The sequence below is a fragment of the Anguilla anguilla genome, chromosome 5, assembly GCF_013347855.1.
Source record: "Anguilla anguilla isolate fAngAng1 chromosome 5, fAngAng1.pri, whole genome shotgun sequence".
Classification (NCBI taxonomy): domain Eukaryota; kingdom Metazoa; phylum Chordata; class Actinopteri; order Anguilliformes; family Anguillidae; genus Anguilla; species Anguilla anguilla.
Window position 1 is genome coordinate 41,236,660 of NC_049205.1, and position 22,686 is coordinate 41,259,345.

Consider the following 22,686-nt stretch of genomic DNA (forward strand, 5'->3'; position numbering starts at 1 on the left):
GACTAAAGGCAAGGGTCAAATCAATAGACTTGGGGATTCCCAAACTTTTCCCTATAAATTAGCCACCCTTTAGGAAAGTAAATTGAAAATATTTTGTTCCATTTTGCTAAAGACCCATGAGGCCTCCTTCTCCTTATAAGCATTTTACTAGGCATCCTATTATAGGCAAAACTAATTTACATGATTTACAGACCAACATAAACAGGGTTTTCCCTGCAATGAAATGTCTTAGGTGGGCCGTTTAAGTGTTTTTTCAAGCCGCTGATAGGAGAAATGACACACAAAAAAAAATATTCAAATTGGTCCGTGAATGTATAGGTACAATTTTTTGTGAATGATAATGCATGCAAACTTTACAAGTTTGTAAAGTTTTGTCTGCTATCAAGTGCTCGTGCAACCTTAGACACGCTAAATCACAGTACTACAGTAGAATCCAGCTGCATAAAATAATGACACAGAGTGCAGACAACCACTCAGCGTGCCACTCAGGTGTCCGCTAGAGATATAATTTTCAACAGAATCCGTTTGCCTACGTAAATTTTTGCGGTTTCGTGCCTCTACAGGACAATGGATGATAGAAGCTGCTGGTGTCATACCTTGTTCGCATCTGATTCGTACACCAGGTGTTTGGCCTCGGCCAGGGCGTGGTCATAGTCCTGAGGGAGGATCCAGCGGCGGATCTCCTCCTTGTCCATCTTTCCGTCTTTGTTCATATCCCGGAAGTCAGAGAACTGGTCCCGCTCAGTCTTCACCCAGTCCGGTTCTACTCCCCCGTCTGGATTTGTAAACATGTCCGCTGCAACCGAGAAACAAATGGGCATGAGTTCATGACCATTAACAAACTGCACATATGCATGCACACTAATGTACACACACACACACACACACACACACGTTGGCGTCAAAAATTCTAATATCAAGACATAGAAGATATGGGAGAAAAATATTACAATTGTATTATAAGTAATTTTATTACAAGCATATTACAAGGTGTCCTCCCTTCAGAAAAAAATTCCAAGCGGAGAGATGACTCATAATGCACAACAAAAATTTTACGCTGAAAAAATATTTCTCAGAAAGAGAAGAAAAACATTTACGTCTGGATTAAACAAGTATTGCGTCAAACAACACAGCATTCAATTGTTCCATAAGGAAGCAATAGGTCAAGAATGTACATAAGCTAAATGGCTTCAATGGAGACAGCCATTTGCTGTCAAGGCAGCTTGATTGACCTGCATAGGCAAAGCATGCAATTTCTCACCTTGCCCAAAGTTAAAGGGCAGCATGCATGGAAATTTCATTCAATGAAACACATGGCTGTGTTCTCTTCAACCCAGCTGCAGATTTGACGTGTTCAGCGAACCTATCCAGGAGCCGCCACAAAAAGTGACGGGACCCGACCTTGCGGCAGCCCATTTCAAAGCAAGCTTCAACATAGCGGGCTCCAAACAACAACCAACATGTCCCGGCTTCCAGCGAGGAGAGAACATGTATTTATGGGTATAATGAATGCCGACAAAAAACTATAAATCATATGGTGGTAATTTCACTGAATGGGTTTTAATTACAGGGGAATTTTCACTGTTCCACTGTGTTGCTGCCACAGGTTGTGAACTGCAATTGGGTACTGTACATAAAAATCTAACTCTGAAAGGGAGCTTTTGTTTCCCTCCTCCTACAGTTGGTTACTAAGGGTTCATTGTCAAGTATTTCTTAATTAGTGACCTGCAATAAGCTATTAATTTTATCCCTGCACATTAAAATAAATCCTAATTATTTCCTGCTGAGTAAATATCTCTTGAATTTATAGGTCTTGTTCTGGGAACTTGTGAGAAGAATTAACATAGGATGCTTCAGGACAGCAAGTTTACAGTCTTTCACAAGGCCCCTACGGCACAAATTACAGACAAACCCTTACATGCGCTAACAAACAAACGCAGAGAACAATGGAGAGCTAAAAACTGACACTCCCTCGTTTCCATCTTCCTGCCTCCTGCACAATTTTCAGTCAGTATGGAGTTATACATCATTCCACAATAAAATAAAATAACATTAGTGATACTTCAAAGGACTACCTGTGTGAACTTACCTATGTACTCATCCTCATCCACAAAGCCATCACCATTCTTGTCAATGTCCTCCAGGGTTTCCTAAAAGCAGTGTGCAAGTGGTGGGCCATAAGGTGAACAAATGATATTCAGCCAATCAGTTCCAGTTCACATTAATACATTTGCATATTCTTGCAAAAACTTTGGTTTACTAAATACGTGTAATCTCTGATCTGGTGCAGAAATGTGTAGAAGGATTCAAATGTTTAGAAACACAGATATCACCCAGATATTAAAAAGTGTTACATTTAAAGAAATTCTATGCTCAGTAAGTTGAACTTAGATGCAAGCACTGACCATTCAAAGCAATTTCATTTCACTCATTTGATTTTCATTACTGTCGAGCCACTCAGGGTTTAATGAGTGGAAGTGTGCCATCATGAAAATAAAATGTGACAATGTCCAAGCTACGTTTTCACAGTAACATTTTTGTAAACATGAATAATTAAAATGGTAAAAAAGGGTATTACAACTTTCATGAATTGAGGCCAAGTGCATTACATCTACAGTTTGCCACACAACAGTGCACGGCCCCTGTATATTTCAAATCCTTAAGTAGAGTGGGAGGATTTCCCACAAGGCATGTTCAAAAAACTTATGTATAGATGACTTTACAATTTAAGTAAAAATAACGTTCTAACAATCTTTAAATTTATACGTGCAAGTCATGATCAGTTGAATATACAATAGCTTTGTATCACTGTTATGTCAAACTAATTTTTAAAATTGAATTAGTAACTACACAAATACCTAATTTTGATTCAGATATTTGTACACATCTTACCAGGATACTTTGTAACAAAATATAACTAGAAAAATGATCTAAAGGGGTTATTGAAGAACTCAACATTTGGATGCAATAGAGAAGATTCAGTTCCCTGGACTCCAGTGTAATACTATCCAACAAGGACAAACTTTGGTAAAGAGGCACAAAGGATCACTTGCACATTACTGGGAACCCACGCCAAGTGACTCAACACAATCAGTCCCACAGGTACAGCTTCCGTTTTGGGCTGAACCATTGCTGAAAAACAACTGATAAATGGTTTAACTTACAAGAACCACAATGTCTTTCATATGCTCAAAGTCCTCGGGGTGGAGGAAAGACGTGAATTCTTCACGGTTGGCTACCAGGTCACCGTCAGCGTTGGCGGCTTTGAACCTCCGCTCATCGCGAGGCAACATCTTTTTGAAGGTGAACTGCTCAAAGTCCCCTGGACTATCTGTGGTTGGTTGTGAGGGAGGGTGGAGGGGTGGGAAGAGGGCAAAGGTGGAATGGTTTCTGGACTCCAATGTGAGTCTAACGAAACCTCACTCATCGTTTCAATCTCATTACATCAACAGCAATATTTTCACACATTCGTAGGCTGGTGACCTCAAGCCAAACATGCTACCAGTAATGGAAATGGATGATTTAAGATTGATAGGCAATTGAGTTTTGAAGAATTTTGAGGATTTATTTCCCAGTTTAGAGTCACTCCAGGGAGAGGAACTATCATGCTAATTCATGGAACTCTAGTCAACTTAAAGCTGCTCTACTCTAGTCAGGATGAATGCTAATTTTCCTCCTGCTGAAGACTACCAATTGTACTCAGCTACTGGCACAGCTGCGGCTCAGCTTGAACCTGCTTGTACAGGGCCTACTCTGCGCACATGGGAGTGTCTTAACCCACTGAGCCCCTCAGGGAGAGACTGCCTTTTTTCAGTCTAATGTACTTCACCTTCAAAGAAGGGGTTATGTTTACAGAAATAAGTAGCATGTGTAAATCAAAGTTCACAATATTTTTGACAAGGTCCACGCTATATATTGAACAGTATAAATTAGAAAAAGTGGAAAAATAAATCAGAGGTCAATATCCTACCGAGATAGTAGCCATATGTTGCTTGTTTGTACTCATCCCATGAAATCATGTTGTCTTTGTTGGTGTCATAATCAGACCAGACCTTAGCCACATTTTCATAAACGTAGCGTTTCTGAACCCGTTTTATCCAGCTTTTTAGCTCATTCAGAGATACAAATCCATCCTTGTCACCATCTATCCGGTCTACAATTTTCCTGCAAGACAACACATTGCACATTCAGAGGTTTTCACACAAACACACAAACAAAAAGCACTCCTAAACCATTAACTGTAGAGAGTACACATTCACTCACATTCAAATGGGTAGACTGAAAGTTTTATGGTTAAGAGAGACATTGTAAGATGTAGATAGTAGCCTTCTATTCTAATTACGTATTACAAGTGTTGTTTAAAACCCGTTACTGGGAACATGGAAGCTCACAATCGTATCTTCGATGCCACGTTGGGATCGTCACAAGGGCCCTCCTACTAAAATCATCCGGAACAAAATTCTGTGTCGGCCATGCCCGATGACCACGCCCATTAAAGCCAACGTGACACCATGCCACAACTGCTGAGAAAAGGTTGTGCAGTGAGAAATAGCAACTGTGTAGTTTTAGCTGATACATGTGATTTGTTGCAATGTGGTGGCCGTGGAACACAATTAATGGCAGGTATGAGCTGCGAACAAATGTCTTGTGATGAGCCATGCTTTCTTCTCACTCTTTAAAAAATGCTGTAAATTGCATTCGCCATTTAGCCTATTTAACGCAAATAGGTTTTATTAAGTTAAGCTTGATACCTCTGTAAAAAAAATAGCAATGCTGATTAGCATTAAACAATCCTAGTTTGGTGAATTCTGTTCATTTTATTTCTTCAACCTGGTTTGAAAAGCTACCATGTTCATCTCGCAAATCGCAGCGTGACCAAATCAAAAAGGGTGATGCATTTCGTTAATCACTGTAAATAAACTAATGAAGGCGTGTAGGGTAAGGCATTTAGATGCATTCCTGCACTAGTTGCTCATTTCAAACCAGACTGCTCGCGACACAGCCTAAGCATAAATAGCATAGTCGCGTGAGGATTCCTTTTACTCGTAGGCTACTAGACTTTCGTTTGTCTTACCCAAGCCTTTCCTTGCTGTCGTCTGGGGTTAACTGATCAAATGTAGTTGCCTCTTCCTTGCCCAAAAAGGCCTCGTGGTCGTATTTGTGGCTCCCATCCTCCTCGGCTGCCGGTCTAGGACTTAACTCGGGTTCATGGTAAACACGATCTTTCCGCAAAGTGGGCTTACTTAACACCAAACACGCACACAGCAACAACCAGCCCACACCGCTGGGTAAGTCCATAGCTATCTAGTTATCTTCGTTCGCAAAAAATGGCTAGTTGCTAATTATCTACAAACGTTAAGAAACGAGACTGATAATATCGTAGAACCAGAACTGAGAACGCAATCAGGCTGTGCAACTAAATGTAGCTTTGCAAAAGTGTCTTCGCTATACCACATTTACAGGATTTCGTACACGTTTCTCAGGTGCCTAGCGTATTCATTTCTGTTTCAAACGTACCCGGTTCATTGCTATCACACTCTGGAGAGGACAACCAGGCAGAAATCTCTAGGAAGTTCATGTAAGCCACTCAGTTCTGCGATAACACTGAACATTTCCCACCAACTATGTTATGCTCTCCACTATTGGCTCCCGGGATGTGTGAAATACGAGATGGCCATAAACGCCACGTTGCACGCTGACACGCAGGGAGCCGGCAGCCCATCTACGTAAACAGGTTTGGGATGGTTGCTGTTATGAATTGCGCCTGGAGGTTTAAATATCCAGCAAAGATCTAATGATAGCTTTCTATTAAAAGCATAAAGCCCCAGATTATGTGGGTTGGGAAGAAAATAAACACCCCTCAGCGGAGGTTAACTTAGACATTTAGTTTAATAAAACTGTTTTATTTAACAATAAACAAATATCAGACTTTCAGACTTCCACTTTTCTACTTTTAAGATGTAATAAACACGTTGCGCGGTCTGACAAAAATGTTGCCAAAGGTTTAATTAGCAAGATCTATTTATCTTTTCTGCTCATTGTGTAATAACGTGGATTTTATTTGTCATATATTGTTATAATCTAGAGTGTCATATAGGCTATAAAAACTTTTCCTGCTTAAAATATGTGCCATGGTTTTATAATGAAATGTGCCTGGAGCCACAGGACTTTTATTTCACTATTGTATTTATTATGTGTTTAAATATGATTTAGACAGCCCATTTGAATCAGTGTGTTGAAGGGGGACTAAAAACACAATTTACATTTAATGCATCTCTTACTTTCCATCAGATTGTGCAGTAATTAGAGCATTGTGTAATTCAAATTGTTTTAATTTAGCCTGAGCCCGTCTATTTTTTCTCTTTAATTCTACTCGCCCACACTTTCTGTCAAACAAGCATACGATGTGACACTGAACGTCGCTAATCACTTCAGCAGAGAAACATGTTTCAGAAATAGCACAGCGAGCAGATATATGAGGCAAATATTTCTATCAGAACCTATAATTAACAGTTTGACATGAGTCCATGGCAGCACTGCTGTTATGCTTGCAGGCTGGTGAATCATGTTCTTTTCAACACTGATTTCATAGTAGGGGCCGACTGCAGCAGCAACTGATTAGTTTAAAGAGGACGTATGTTAAATTACATCTGTTGTTAATCAATATAATGAATGTATATATGTTTGTAAAATTAGTTTGATGCAGTGCTTTACTTTAGGAACCGCAGATAATCACCCTGAGCTCAGGAGGTCAGTGATAGTCAGATAATGGAGCTAATGGAATTGCTCAGACACCAGCCGCAAACTGTTCAGTCACTAGGGAAAGTGACCGTGAAAAACAGCCAAATATTTATTCCTGTGGATAATTTGTCTTGTTTTTGTTTTTTTTTCAAGGTGTGTGTGAGTGACTTTTTACTCATAGACACATGCAGAGCAAAAGGCAAAAGGGATAAGGCTAAGGTCAGTGCTTATGAATCCACAATAAAAAAGAGATTGGCAAAAAAGGGATTCGTTGGAGAGTAGCAAGGCAGAAACCATTGCTAGCCAAGAGAAACATCAATGCTAGTCTCACATTTGCAAAAAAAACACTTGGGGATAACCCAGTCTTCTGGGATAATGTTCAATGGACAAATGAGTCAAAATTGCAACTTTTTGGTCCGATTGTGTCTGGCATAAAGCAAATTACATCGAACGGCATACCAACAGTCAAATATGGTTGTGTGAGTGCGATGGTATGGGGATGCTTTGCTGCCCCGGAACCTGGACGATGAATTCTGCTCTGTACCAGAAAATTCTTAAGGAATATGTGGTCATCTGTTTGTGAGCTGAAGCCTAATTGGGTTATGCAGCAAGACACATCTGAATGGCTGAAAAGAGACAAAATTAAAGTTTTGGAGTGGCCTAGTCAAAGTCCTGACCTGAACCCAATAGAGATGCCATGGCAGGACCTGAAGTGAGCAGTTCATGCTCAAAAACCTACCAATTTCTCTGAATTAAAGCAGTTCAGTAACGAGAGTTGCAAGAGTGGGCTAAAAAAACAGTCTAAGACTGATATTAAATTATAGGAAACATTTTGTTGCTGTTAGGTGCAACCAGTTAAGTTTAAGGGGGCAATGACTTTTTTGCATGCAACCCTGAAAGGTGGTCTTCTAATTCAAAGACTCCTGGTCCCCCTTTCTATAGTTTCTGAATGAGAGGAGGGCTGTGTCCAAGACAAACCTAACTACTGTGTCCTCAAAGTATGTGCTGTCTACTACACATATCATATACTGTTTAGTACATATTTTTAATATGTGATGGGCAGTATGCAAAACAAATCATCCGTACTATTTTCCAACTATAGTGTGGAAGTGTTGTAAGACATGCTCACACGTCCTTGTTGTTGTTGTTGAAGGAAAATGTCAGCGAAGCTGCACCTTGTTTTTAAAGTGAAGCTGGGCATCAATATTTATATTTATTGATACTAAAATGGTTGTTTACTTCCTGAAAAGTATGCTCCCAAATATACTTAGCAAAATCCCTGAAATAAATATGTCATCCTGGGATATTAAGCACACTAAGTTTAGAGAACATTTCATCTACTTGACGACTTTCCCATTCAGTGTACTCAACAACCATACTCAATAGTAGGCAAGTGTGCTGATTCTGCCACAGCCCTGGCCCGTCCTCATAACCCACCTCATACTTAAGCAGTGAAATCTTTTGACCAATATACCAGTATCTGAACCACACTACTACAATTTGACCCACCCTGTCACTTTGTAAAAAAATAAATAAAATAAATAACTGATCTGAAGAGTCGTAATGGCACAATGAGGCAGGAGACATCCTGCCCACTTAACCCCTCCTTCCCTCACATTGGCCAATATTGTGTCCCCCTGCAGGACTCTGGCTGTAGCAGACACTAGCACAATCAAAATTCAGTTCCAGTTGGGATTCAGTGCCACGAGACACATCGATGCACAAAGGATTAGTGATTTACCTGGAAATGTCTCCTGGGAAGCCTCCACTTAATTTACTCTGTAACCAAATGAATCCTCCGTGACCTCTGATGTTAATATTTTCAGAGTAGTTCCCAAAGATTAAATGAAACTCATTCAATATTATCTGTGCAATTAATATAAAAGTCCATAAAGAAGGTTAAGCTATGCAGTGGTGTACAAAGGCCAGAGTGAGCTGGTGAGTTTATGGCCTAATATAAATCCACACCAAACCAGTGGGCATGCTGCCCTTAGCCAGTCAAAGACCTGCATTGTCCTGGTCTACAAGCTCCTCTGAACCTGATCCCCCTCACTGCCTTGGATACCTGGATGTCTTGGCCACAAAGGATTACTATCTAGGTAAAGTAAAGTGAAGCTCTGTAGAGGCACTTCAAATAAGGTTCCCAGAAAAAATGCTATTAGCTCTAATAACATTAACAAATGAATGCAGGTTGGATGATGGTGGCACAGACGCACCTCAGTTGTTACCCCACACCGATTCTGTACCCTCTCTCTCTTACACGCCGTATGATGAGCAGGTAACTCTCCACCACGCTTCTGAAAAATTTCAATAAACTTCTCGTCACCCTGGAATTAGAGGGAGAGAAAAAAACTTGGTTCTTTTTTAATTACTACTGTAAAATGGAAGCAATCACAGAATCCTTCCGGTGACATTTCCGAGCTCCTGTCTGCTCCACTTGTGAGAAACAAATGGCGGTGCCGGGCGCAAATCTAGATTGAGTTTTTTTCATAAAGTCATTACTTCTGTCACCAGGACCATTTCCAAATTGAAAAATCTGAAACAATAAATGATGGCGAAGCAGTTAATAACTGTTAAGAAATCACATTTGGAAAATTGCATTTAAGCAATAACCTTTTCTCCCTGTAATTAAATGACAGAAAGGTCCTGGTTTTAATTAAGTCAGCAATTTATAGTTATGAAGCCATACTTCACTATGCAGATTAGCGGCTGATAGGTCACAGAACACTCTGAGTGCACTTTTAGTAGAGCTGATCTGGTAATTACTCTGCTGTTGAGCGGTGACCAGCGCTGAACCCCAGCCTCCAGATTAAACCGCGTTCCCCCCTCCCCCCCTCCCCTCCGTGATGTATTACCGGGGTGGGTCCGCGTGCCGCTGCGTCTGCGTCGCCCGTCTTTAAATTAAAATGGATTTTAAATGAGGGGCATCAAGTGGGGAAATAATGTTTGAAGAACTGCACCGGTAAACGAATGCGCTGGCGGTCAGGGTTGGTTGGGGAATGGGGGGGGGGGGGAGGGCAGTGCGGGGGGGGGGGGGGGGGGGATGATGGGGCGAGGGGGGGGTTGGAGATATATCATTGTTCTTTGGTGGCTTTATTTCCTGCACTTAACTGTTTTTGGTCACAGATTTATGAGGAGCTAAAATGCTAATGCCGGTGTATTTATAAACATATGATGGAGTTTCATCTGTAATTTATTCCTCTCTGCTGAGTTATGTGGCCCATGACAACAAGATTAAAATGCAGGTTTTGGAGAGTGGAGAGGGTACACTGATACAGCCTTCACATTTTATTTAACTAACCTCGGTGGCCCATGTTGCACATTTATTATTGGATTATGGGGTCGCTCTGTGAATGATAATTTTCAAAGTGTTCCCCAGGCGTTATTTTCCTTCCGTGTAATGCAGTTCAAGAACTACATATTTGTCCATTTGGAAGCGTGTTAATTCTACATTTTGGTGGCCCCTGGGAATATGACATAAATTAGACTACATAAATATGGTTCCAGAACAAATTTGTGTAATAAAACATGGCATATTCAGACACTTCATTAGAGGAATTAGAAGGGTGTTTGTGATGGGTGGTACTAACGGCAGGAATCTAATTTCAAATGCTACTGTATGTGAAGTGTTGATTTGAAATAAGCTTGCTCACAATCACAAAAACATATGGCACCCACAGTGTTAAAACACATTAGTAAGTAGTCTAATATGACTCTGTCCAGTTTATCACTGTTTCAGAAAATTGCTTAAATTGTTCCTTTGTGCAGCAGTTGCAAACAGATATGACATAGATAAGTTATAAAGGAAAACAGTGCTGCAGGATTGGGAGTGATTTTTAAGTGTTTCTAGTATTTAAACCAATTTACAAAATATTAACATTTTGTATATTGATTGAAAACAATGCATGAAAAGTTGACCAGTTTAGAAAGGGATCACAAATTGCTTACCATGGTAGTCAGCTGGCTAGCAACTTATGCATGCCAAGACTATTATTTTTTTCTGTCCAGAGATATTGGATTCAATCCAGTTTAGAGCTCTGCCTGAGATCGGGACTGTAGTCACGATGGAGAGGAGCGGATGGTTTACAAAAGTTGCAGAAAGTTCCAGTAGGCTGAAGGCGGAAGAGAGGGAGAGGAGCGGAGAGACAGGCCAATAATTCTGGATGGCAGATGCATTTAGAGACTGTTTCTTCAACAGGTGTGCCACTCTGGCCTTCTTCACACAGCCTGCAGTGAGTGATGTGCGCAAGAGGTTCCCCCCAACCCGGCACCGTTTCAGTGTTTCATATGTTTAATGCTATCCATTTGGGGATGGGCTTTTGCCCTACCTTATTTTCATACATCATGTTCTTGTATGATGTGTTCCTGCTGGTGACTCTATATGGTGCAACTGAATGCTCCTTCCCATAGCTGAGACATTGGACTTACAGAGTGAAAGGGAAAACCTTGGTTGTGTGTTGAGCTCCCTCAGAGGGAAAGAAGACACCACACCTTGTTGAGCTCCCATCCAGAGTATTTAAGTTAGGGTTTTAATGCCAGTTTCATAGTTAATCTGAAGTATTTATCCCCTGGGAGGGGTAGAGTCTAGATTGACATGCTTTCTGTCCATTTGGTGCTGTAATGTGGCAGCTTCAGGTCCACCTGCTCCTGTGTGGGCATATCCCCATAGCTGTGATGTCTTACTTCACCCAGGGAACCAGGGTTATATACTTAACCAAGATATTGGACTCAGTGGTCAGATTCCTGTTTAACATCAATGTTTATCATTGAAGACGGATTTCTAGCTGTGGATATTAATACAGTAGTAACTCCCTAAAACAAAATATGCCTTGGCTCAAAAAATGAGTGAGAAGGCTCTGCACCATGAGTGTAATCTGCTTGTAACTGACACAATGAGGACATTCATTTAGTTGTTTTCATACTGCCCCCTGGCTGTGGTGCAGTTAACTTTTCACACTGCTCCTTAATAGTCCTTTTACTTGTTCCATCGTCCTTTTGAGAATGAATGGCGCATCCTCATAAACTATACTTCCTCATTTTAGCAAATACACATGGCATCTCCCACAAGCACACACATACACATTTATCAGGTATCCCACTCGTATCTTTGCTCATATTTACATTGATTGACTTTTGAATTTTAGTCGGAAGGCCCTGGTTGATGCTTGCATTGCTGATGACTATGCGTGAACACTATTTTGGAAGAACTGAAATACAGGCAGCCCTTTCTGAAAGTCGTTTTTCCACCAGGGGTGACACGCAGCAGAGCTGGTTGGCCCAAATTCATGGTTTCAGGGCTTCGCATGCAGGGTGGCTCTCTAGGTCCCTGCCACGCATAAGCGCCTCCAAACTGGGCCACTGTGCCAAGACAAAGTGCGGCCGCTGAGCAGAGCGGAGTTTCTGAGGCGGGGCCCTGGAGCCGGTTTCCAGAGCAACAGTGCACATGCTGCGGACTGGCAGAGCGATCATATCCTCGACAACTGTGTGACACCAAAGGTTATTTCACATTCACAAAATTCTCTTTGTGTGTCAAACTGTGGGATGGCTTAGTACTCAATCATAGACGGCGTTTGAGGTAGCGTCAGCCCTGTACTGTGGTGGTTATGGTCCGACCGGGGTGTTGCCTGCGAGACCTGGGTTGCTTGGGAGGAAGATTTCTGAAGAAAAAGCCCCACAGGTTTTTGTGATCGGATCTCTGACTTCCTGACACAGAAAACTGCATTAGAAAGCGATACTCTACCACTGACTCCTCTACAGACGTTGCATTTCCTCAGGTCTGATGCGTTTTTGTTCTTTTTTGTTTCCGTGCACAGTGATGCCTTACATTTTCACAGACGGGGGGCCCGCCATCCTGGCACATCTGGGCCTGGAATGCTTGGCTAAAAAAAAATGTAGATCCAATATGGCGGGAGCAGCTGTGCTGACGGTATTTTAGGCGAACTTGAATGATAGCATCGGAAGCCCCATATGCTGACTGGCACAGCGGTGCGGCGCACCAGAAGGGCTCCGGCAGCCTCGCCCCGCTTTCGGCATGGCTGCGCTATCAACAGCGCTTTGTTCTTTACAGTCACTGCTTACGCCACATGCGATGTGTACCCTAGCGCAGCGCCTTCATACATGTTTGCTGGCTCTGGCTTCGCTGTCGAGTGCTAATATTTAATGCTACAAAAGGTGCGATGACAATAACAAAAGGTGCCATGACAGTTGAAGTTGCAGTCTTTTTGTAGGTGTTTTTACTTGTGTGGGTTCATCAGTTCAAAGTTTCTCAGTTCAAATCAATACCATTTCAGGGTTCTCCAATAAGCCACTCTTTACCGAGAATCATTTTAAGCATACCAATGGTAATAAACCAAAGTGTCCTCATTGTAGAATATGATGGTGAGAACAGTAAGGATAGTTTTAGGGAATAAAACGTACAGGGGTGCCACCGCGGCGCACCGTGATGGGGAAGAGCCAGCAGCGCGCAGCGAAGGGGACCCACGCACCTGCACTCCTGCGTACGTTCACAGATGGTGCCATGCTGTTGTTTTCAGATGCAATGAGGGCAATCCTCTCCCTTGGGTTGATATAGGTGGACAGTCTGTTGGCGTGCGGGCTGCGGAGAAAGCCACCGAACTAATGAGGTCAAGAACATCCCGCTTCGTAATTAGGGCTCGGAAACATTCCTGACCGTGTGAACTGCGAGGCATGTGACCAGTGTTTCAGCCCTGGACCCTGAATGTGTCACTGTGGACGCTCCTACCTCAGAAATGACTGGAGAAACAACACAGACCTGTGCATTACCAGTTTTAAAGGAGGAATAGTCCTTTTTCCTTATAGTTCTTGTATTTTTTTCCCACGCAGAAATTATTCTGCATTTATATTCTGGTTATAAAAATAAAATTAAAATGAAGTTTCTTAGAACCATTGCATTCTCACTATGTAACCCAATATCTCCCAGATTGGCTAAAAAGAAAAATAATGGTTGGTAAACCAGCTCATAAGTTTCTCAAAGCAGTTTTAATTTTTGATCCCAAAAATATTGGCCTCTCGTTTATAATTTGGTATTTTGTCTGTACCTGCTTTTGAGTTGAACATCTCTTGTTGACATCTCTAGCTAACTGATTTACTACAACTTTATGCAGCCTCTGATGTCACTATAAACAGATGGAATAGAACTGCATTTTTTGAGATGCCATCCAAAATATTTATGAGATACTGTCGATGGAAACATTAATGCTGCATTGAAATTAAAATATGAGGCCTTGCATTTTGGAAGATGTCTGTATGGGATGTGCTTTGAAAGAACAGATGGGCGAATTCCGACTTAAAATGCTGCCTTCTCAAACAGCTGCCACGTGATTGGGCCTCAGCCAATATCTTGCACACCTGACACTTAATTACTTACATTAATAGAACAAACTACCATTTGGCCTTTCCAAACACAAATATCCTGTCATAATTCAATGAAAAATGTCACTCCACGTTTAAGCACACTTGGACATTTTTCACAAGGAAACTAATGTTATGAAACATTCAATTTATTCCGCTTGCAGTCGTGCTGCAGATGTTGCAAGTCAAGAAAACAGTGGTGAAGTGAAGTCACTGGAAGTCAGTGGAACAGGGAGACTGTGATAGTCAACACAGTCTGGAGACTAATTCTGAAAAGTAAGGTCTACTGCACGAGTGCACTTTATCAATGCTGAGGGGTCATGCCTGTTTGGCTGGATGGGGAGCGGTGAGTGTGCAGGAGACATAGAAGGCTGCTTGCATATTTTCAGAATTAATCAGTGATCGAAGCACGGCGATTGTCCCAGGAGGCTCTCTTCCATAGCGTGTGGCCAGTGAGGCTCGACCACATTGTTATTTTCTCATTGGTAAGCTGAAGGGGGGTTGTATCTTGACATTTTCCACTCATCAGAAATAAATGCTGTGTGTTTCTACCTCATTGTCCTCAGGGAACGGTTCAGGGTTCATCTAATGCAATAGACCAGCTAAGCATTGAGACAGATGAAGGAAAATAAACCAACCTTAATTCAAACAACTGCATTACTGTGCTTTCAGTATTGTGAGGTTGTTCATCACGGTAATGCTAAACAGCTGTCCACTGTGTGACTATCGAGTAAAAGTCTTTGTGAAAATCCCATGGAGCAGTTCTGCAGCCCTGGCATTTGTTCATACAGCAGCGTATTCACTGGGACCCAGAGCAGGTCTTCCAACGCTGCTTCTCTTCCCTCAGTTTCAGGGCAGGCTGGTGTCGACTTGGCTGGCAGTTCCGGAACTTTCCCCCCGGGCCAGACCGTCGTTTGCTGCGCCATGCGGCTGGAGACTTCGGAAACAGATGCTCCGCGCGCACGGCCGCCCGCCGGCCCGCGTCCAGGAAACGCACGGCAGGAAGAGACGGACGGCGAAGGTGCGGCTGCGTAACGCTGATGGATTCCGGTAGACTACACGCTTCCCCCTTTTCTGAATCTGTTTGTGGCCTTTAGTGCACCGGATAGGAGGAAACGTGTTGCCTTTGTTCTTCCTTTGGTGGGCACGCGCACGTGAGAGAGAGAGGGGCTGGGGGCAGATGGGCACGGCGCGGGTGCATGAGAGGGGAGTGGGCTGGCTCTGGGCTGCCAGGCTCGCTGACGAGAGCGGGTACAGCTGTGGTGGGCGCTGCCCTCGGCGCCCACCGCCGTGCCCACCTACCATGGCGGCAGCCTGCCAGGCACAACCCGTGCCCGCCGTCACTCACGGGACCCCACGCCACACACGTACCCCGACGCACACAAAGGCCCCGCACGATGGCTCGTCCCCACACCCGTCAACGGCATACAAATAATCCTGCCATTATTTCCACAGTAAGAATACCAATTATACAGCTCCCAGACTTGTTCTGTGAGATAATGATGAAACCCAGGGGAGGGTGTTTGGTTGGACATATCAGACGTTCTGAAATCTGCCTAATAGGGGTTATTTTCTGGGTCAGCGCTTTGTACATCTAAACACATTTTTGCTATCTATTTCGGCAAAGTTTCAGTCCTGACTTTTCTCTCCGCAAAACCTCTTGAAAACAAGTGCGAATCCGCAATAGCTGCGACCGCACACGCGCATGCATCCATGTGTGCATGCATCCACGCACACACCCTCACACAAACATGTGACCTCTTCTTTGGCTCATGACCAACCTTTCCACAAAATCTTGTGCAAATCTGTGAATCCATTCGGGAGTTATGCGCCTTTTTATGATAGGCCACGCCCATCGCCATGCCCCCTCTTGGTCAATCGGCCTGAAAGTTACTCAGCTGTACCTTCCTGTCATGACCAACGTCCATGCCAAATTTCACCCTCCTGGGGAACTGTGGTCGCTATGGGGTGGGACACTTTTTGTGGACTAACCGGCTAACCGACCGACCAACTGACCGACCGACAGACAGAGCTATAGAGCTGCCGGTCGCAGCTAATAAAGGGGGAGCAGAAGTTTTCGAGTTGATTGCATGATCTGAGGCTAAACCTTGACCAAAAACATCATCTCTGATGAAAAACTGCCCCAAGCACTACTTACATCAACAGCATTGGAACAGAAAGACTTTAGTTTGGAGGAGACAGTGCTGCTCCTGAACTTCCTGCTCAACTATGCTTGAAAGTTGTAGGCAACCTGTGGCCTGTGGGCCATTTATACGGCATTCGATAGAACTTCATTTGTAAATAAATCCATTGTTTTATATATAAAGCTGTATATTACTCCTGCCAGCTCATGTACATAGTGCTTCAGAGAATTCAGGCCATAAAATTAATCCAGTTACAAGCTAATGTTGCTCATCGTATTAGCCAACACATCCAACATGTCCTCAGCCCTGCAGTTCTGTAGCAGTCATTACTCCTCCCAGCTGCAGGCCCCTCTCACATGAACAAGGTGAAGAGAGAGCAGGACGAAGGGTAGGGGTCCCCGCCTGGGCTCCGCTCAGACATGAAGAGCAGTCATGTGAGACCACAACAACGGCGTCGACGCTCGGTTCAGCTCATTACCCGACTCCGCCATCCCAGACGCGGCCTCCCCACCCCGCCGCCTCCGCGTCTCCCGAGAGCTTGGCGGCGCGCGACGCTTCCGCCCAAAAAGATCCCACCGACCGGGCCGGCGAACGTCGAGCCGCGGCAAACGAATCGCCAAAAAGAACGAGCACGCACGGTTACGGTGCGGCTTTCCCCTGGGCGCACGTCGCCCGTTTCCTGCATGAAGTGGGTCGCGAGGGGGGCGCGAGGGGGATTTTGGGAGTATCGGCAGCGGTCTGGTTGCACATCTGCCCGCGGTTCCTGTACCAGGCCAGCTGAGGCTGGCAGCAGCATGGCATATGCCGCCTGGCAGGTGAATTGGCTTTTGTTCCAGGTTACATTTCCACGATGCGCACGGCCCTGGCGTGCACCGCAACAACTCGATGACCTCAGCTCATAACCTAGAAAATACTTTTGCAGAGGTCACAATAGGACTACAAGCCTAATCTGGACATTCAAGCACACTTGCAGAACATCATTTTATGAAAATAAAATCTAGGCAAAAAAAACACCACTTTCACTCATGTTTAGCAGGAGTAACTGCATAAAGGTCAAATAAAACTCGGTTACAGCTAAAACAGAGGGGTACAGCTGTATTTCCAGCCATTATATTCTTCTTTAAATCATGGCTTTATCCATGTAGGAAACTGAGATGCCCATGGGAAAAACAGACTAAATTAAATGCTTATAATATACATAAAAATCACATTAATTTTTTCTAATTGTAAATATGGTCTGAACACTAAATGTAACTGAGAGTGGAAGAATGCTTCATTTAACTGATGATGCAGAGTTTATTAAATTAAAGGCAGCAAAACTATTACATCAAAACTCACGTTTTGTTTCTCCATTATCTATCCGCCAGATGAGTCCTTTAGCGGAAATACCTCAGGCAGGGAAGACTTCTCCTCTGATTCTGCCTTTAATTCTTCAGTGGTGTCAGTTCTGCAGTTTCCAGCACTTAAAGAGTAATGCAGTAAGTGCAATCAGTGTGAAGAGGCTGCATTAACTCCCCTCATCAGGAAGGGGGTAGATACAGGAGGAGACAGAGAAGCCTTTGATGTTAGGCCTTTTAAAGAGTGGTTACAGCTTCCACGCATGCACACACACACACACACACACACAGTGAGTGTCCACTGGTCACGATGTTGAACAGAAGCAGGCCGGCATTCCAGAGAACTGCTGGCATCCATTAAGATCACCACCGCTGACCGCTGGGGATGCTTTCCTACTCGTGAAAATTAGGGCCTGCTAATCAGCCTCATTTTGTGACCTCAGGGAGACATGCAGTGAGGTTCTAAGGGAGGGGCGGGGAACTCTAGCATCAGTGAGGGAGTGAGTGGAGGCGCTGAAGCAGATGGTCAGCAGCACTGTACTGGGGTCAGTCCTTAGCACTGCTGGCATGTTGGGCAGGAGCTGTCAGATGATGGGGTGCAGTGCTGCTGTCTTCATTATTACCCTGCTACACACTACCCCGTTGGGTAGCAGTGCAGTATAGCAGTGTAGACCCTGGGCTTGTGACTGAGACTTTGAAAGTTCAAATTCCCTATTCCTGATTTGTACTAAAAGCGAGTGGGCATGGAATGTGGAAGCTGCTTGTTATTGACTTCCACCCAGCTCTGATTCCACCTGCTTCTGATTCCACCTGGAATGCCTCAGAATATTACATTACATTACAGGCATTTAGCAGACGCTCTTATCCAGAGCGACTTACATAGCATTTACATAGCATTTTACATTGTGTCCATTTATACAGCTGGATATATACTGAAGCAATGCAGGTTAAGTACCTTGCTCAAGGGTACAACGGCAGTGTCCTACCCGGGAATCGAACCTGCGACCTTTCGGTTACAAGCCCAGTTCCTTACCCACTGTGCTACACTCCGTCCTATGCTATGCGATGGGAGTCCCATTTGCATTTCATCTACCATCATGTCCAAACTCATACATTTAGATAACAGTATATCATTGTAGGGTTCAAAAGTCAAGTTGCAGGGATTTGTCTTCATCGACCCATTTCCTGTAGCTTTGGAATATGAGCTGGATACGTGACATCGCATTACGCAATTAGACACAAAAAGATTTAACTGGGTCTCTCAGGCAGTTCAGTAGGTAAGTGCATTCTCTACGAGCAAAGGTTTTACAATGCTTTTAGAGTTGTTCAAATACTTCATAATGCTTCATATGAGCCAGAATCTCAAAGTGTGGTGAATGTTCTCTTCTCAAATGTGGCACTTGATTACATCTATTATTGTGGGGCCTTGTGCATGAATGATACTTCCTAGTTTGCATTCAAGTGAATTACAGGAATTTGCAAGTGGCAGCCCCAGTGCTCTTTATAAGTGATACAGAGGTACTACGAGAGGCTTAAATATTCTAAAATTGTTAAAATGACTTTAAAGAACAAATACATTCAAATACATAACAAATCCATTGTTGCATGAGCCCCACAAGAAATTGTGGTCTTTTCATTTTTTGCATTGCATTAATCAGATAAGAAAATGATTATTAACCTTTCGAATCCAACAGACATATCCCTCTTTATTCCAGAATGTGAAATTAATACATATTCATTATCGCGTTTAATTTTCAGGATGATACTTTCATCCAGGTGGCTGCTGAACTGTTGCGGCTGTTTCTAGCCCTTCAAATTGTTTGCTTCATTGAAGCATTATTTTCTGAATAATTCATCAAGAATTATTATCCAAGCGTGGAGCCCTCATTTAGCATCGGTGATCTTTCCCTTATGTGTGCTTTACAGGCAATCAAACTTTTTAACAGTGGAGAAAATGTATAGCTCAGAAGTGTACCATCGGCAATTAGTAGATTCCGGTAAGCAAAGTACCACCAAATTGTGTGTATTGGATTAAAAAGTATTTATGTTTTAACTGTACAAAAAATGGCAGGCTTCCAACCTTTAATGCGCACCTTCCATTATGTTAAACTGATGGCTTCCTGTTTTCACAGGAAGGACAACATATCTCTCTGTCCTTGACTAATGGCTGTGCTAATCCGCACTATCTACTTAATAGTTTCTTCCACAAGATGAAACACTTGATCCGCTTGTTGTCAAAAACAATACAATCAAATTTCAGACAGCTGAGCAGCCATGTGGAATTCTTTTCTGTTATAATGCATAAATTTAACCGTGTTTCTGTTATGATTTGCAAAAAATTATGACCAAGAAGAAAATATTCAGGGGAGTACAAGTGACCAGTTATCCACTTAAATATGGGCATGCGCAAAAAAGTAATGTGCTGCCATAACTATGTGAAATATCACTATTTCAGCTGTTAGAGGAGGGAGTGTTCATTGATAACACAATTCAAGTCTGAACAGCTCACTTACCTGACACGCTTCATGAAGATCTCATTCAGACTGCAGATAGACTGCAGAGGAGAGAAGAAAGAGAACAGAGTTAACATATGTTTTTTTCTTCTTCTTGTGAGCACGTGTCACACCTTTTTTTCTATCTAAAATGTACGTGTTTGCCTTCATTTCCCTTATCACTTGTTAGCAATTGTTTTTTTACACATACCCTGTTTGTGCCACTGCGTGCTACTTTATAGCTGGGGTCTTCTGGCAATTTCCGCAAGGGCATAAGCACTGTGTTTCATGCAGAATTACAACCCGCCACCTTCTGAGCACAAGTCTGAAGTGCTGTCACACTGAATGTTTGTTTGTTGTTTACTCGTAGTGTAAAGCCGCATTTGTTCTCAGGCGATACAATTATTTACTTTACAGGTCAAGCCACACGGTTCCCCGGCCATTACATTACACGGGCATTAATCTTGCTGGTATGCCAGAGGTCAAATTTACGTGGAGAGGGTGCCACTCACATTAGCCAGGGCAGAATCCTCACCTGAGGTTAACCAGTGTAAGCACAGCCCAGACCTCAGGGACACTGAACTACAGCAAAGCTCAGAACTCCATCTAACCAATACCATTCATATCCTGCACTTGGCCTATACTTCTATCTCTGCAACTTTTCACTCTCTCCACTTTCAAAAAAGCATTCCCTCCTGCATTTTTGTCATAGAAGAATATGTCGCTGTAACATGTAGCTGTGTACACATGGGCGGCAGTGTAGTATAACGGCTAAGGAGTTGGTCTTGTAACCTAAAGGTCGTAGGTTTGATTCCTCGGTAGGACACTGCCGTTGTACCCTTGAGCAAGGTACTCAGCCTGCATTGCTCCAGTATATATCCAACTGTATAATTGGATACAATGTAAGCCGCTCTGGATAAGAGCGTCTGCTAAATTCTTGTAATGTAATATAATGTAATATTCACCGTATTAATTTACAGTACCATTTACGCTATTAATAGAAACCTATTACAAACATTAATCGCTGAACAAAATATGCATAAATAAATAAATAAATAAATAAATAAATAAATAAATAAATCTTGTTTGACTCACATAATATAACAACCTGTCATTCTCATCAGTAAATGCAGAGTGAAGACAAAGCAGCCTACCGTTTTCTCTCCCTCATTAAATACATTGGGCGTCCTTGTTGAAACAAAAGCGTTTAATGATCTCGAAAGAAACGTAAATGCCATTGCCACACAAATATTCTTTAAGCGTGTCTATATGCCGTGTTTCCTATATCTGTTTAACACTTGTCCATGCCTGCGCACCTCTGCCAGGAGTACCAGGGATTTAGGATAATAAAGCGGTAGGCTATAATCAGTCAGATTAGTATTATAGCATTATAGCGCTCCAGTCCGCCAGCAGTAGGCTATGGGATTTGGGGAAATATAGCGGTAGGCTATAATCAATCAGATTCTAATACTAATATAGCAAGGCATTAAATACAGACATTACGCATACCCACTCGGGTATCTGTATTAGATTAAAATCAAACCATTTCGATTTTTTGGTAATAATCATTTAAGGTGGTAGAACTTAAACGTATATAAATTTCAAATGTATCCAAGGAAAGCCACTGCATGAATCAAGGAATTCGAATTCACAAATTCCACTCCACGCATTTGAACCACTGAGTCCATTCACACCGAAACTGCCCGGGCGATACTATTTTGACTATAATCAGACCTACCCGAAATCCCGTATTATTTGGAAGGGGAAAACTTTCTACTCAACGGATTTAAAAAGCGCCGACGTGGAGCTGTCCTTTCAGCACCCCACATCCAAGTAGACTAACATCACTTCTGTTTGCTTGTTTGGATAACTAATGGTTTCCACAAAATCGCACTGTTCCACAGACAACAATCCAGATAGCCCTGAAGTAGCGCAAATTGTATGCGTCACTAAAAGCTAAAGCATCTGAATCTGGCCTTCACTCAATATGCCCGCACGTACAGCTTTTAACGTGGGAATGAGCACGGCTTTTAAGTCAAGGTATAGGCTACTTGCGATCACAAACGATAGAAGTTAAATGAAGGTTATCGTGCGGAAATTCGAACTAAAATAGGCTGCTACATTGAATACGAGTCGAATGAAATGTCCCGGCACAGTTGGAGAAACTATAGCAAATTCAACCTGTAAGCATGCCCTTTGCCCTTAGTTTCGAGTAATACGTAGGCAGATGGTTGCATTTTGTTTCACACATGACATTAATAAATATATATTTTTTTTTTTAATGTGTGTATTAATTATATTTATATTAATCGTTAAGTTGAAGACGCATGTGTGTTCATGAAGTCAGTCACGTTTCTTGTCGTATCTTCTTTGAAATGGGTAAAAATTAGGCAAGTCATTTTAAGAAAACCCATTAATACCTCACTTGATTTTGTGACTGCGCCAATGAAAGAACGCAATATGAAAATCATGAGATTTTCATCAAGAAATATTTCGCTTGGAAGGGATGCTGGTAATTTACAACAGACCTAATGAATCACTTGACTACCACATGCATCTTAATTGCCCAATGTCCTCTGTTCATTTAAACAGATGTGAATT

General features: G+C 42.6%; 1 protein-coding gene across 3 annotated transcripts in view; it reads right to left on the reverse strand.

The window, feature by feature from the left end:
• LOC118227622 (reticulocalbin-1-like) overlaps positions 1-22,686 on the reverse strand; it is a 46,078-nt gene that overhangs the window by 3,277 nt on the left and 20,115 nt on the right. For 2 of the 3 annotated variants that reach the window (XM_035418281.1, XM_035418282.1), the window contains exons 2-6: positions 20,107-20,147; positions 3,971-4,164; positions 3,165-3,331; positions 2,090-2,150; positions 597-796 (exon numbers count right to left, since the gene is read on the reverse strand). In XM_035418281.1, coding sequence (XP_035274172.1) covers positions 597-796; positions 2,090-2,150; positions 3,165-3,331; positions 3,971-4,164; positions 20,107-20,147 — 663 coding nt within the window. Of the gene's footprint in view, positions 1-596; positions 797-2,089; positions 2,151-3,164; positions 3,332-3,970; positions 4,165-5,074; positions 8,862-20,106; positions 20,148-22,686 lie in introns of those variants that run through there. The other variant, XM_035418280.1, reaches the window with a different exon arrangement.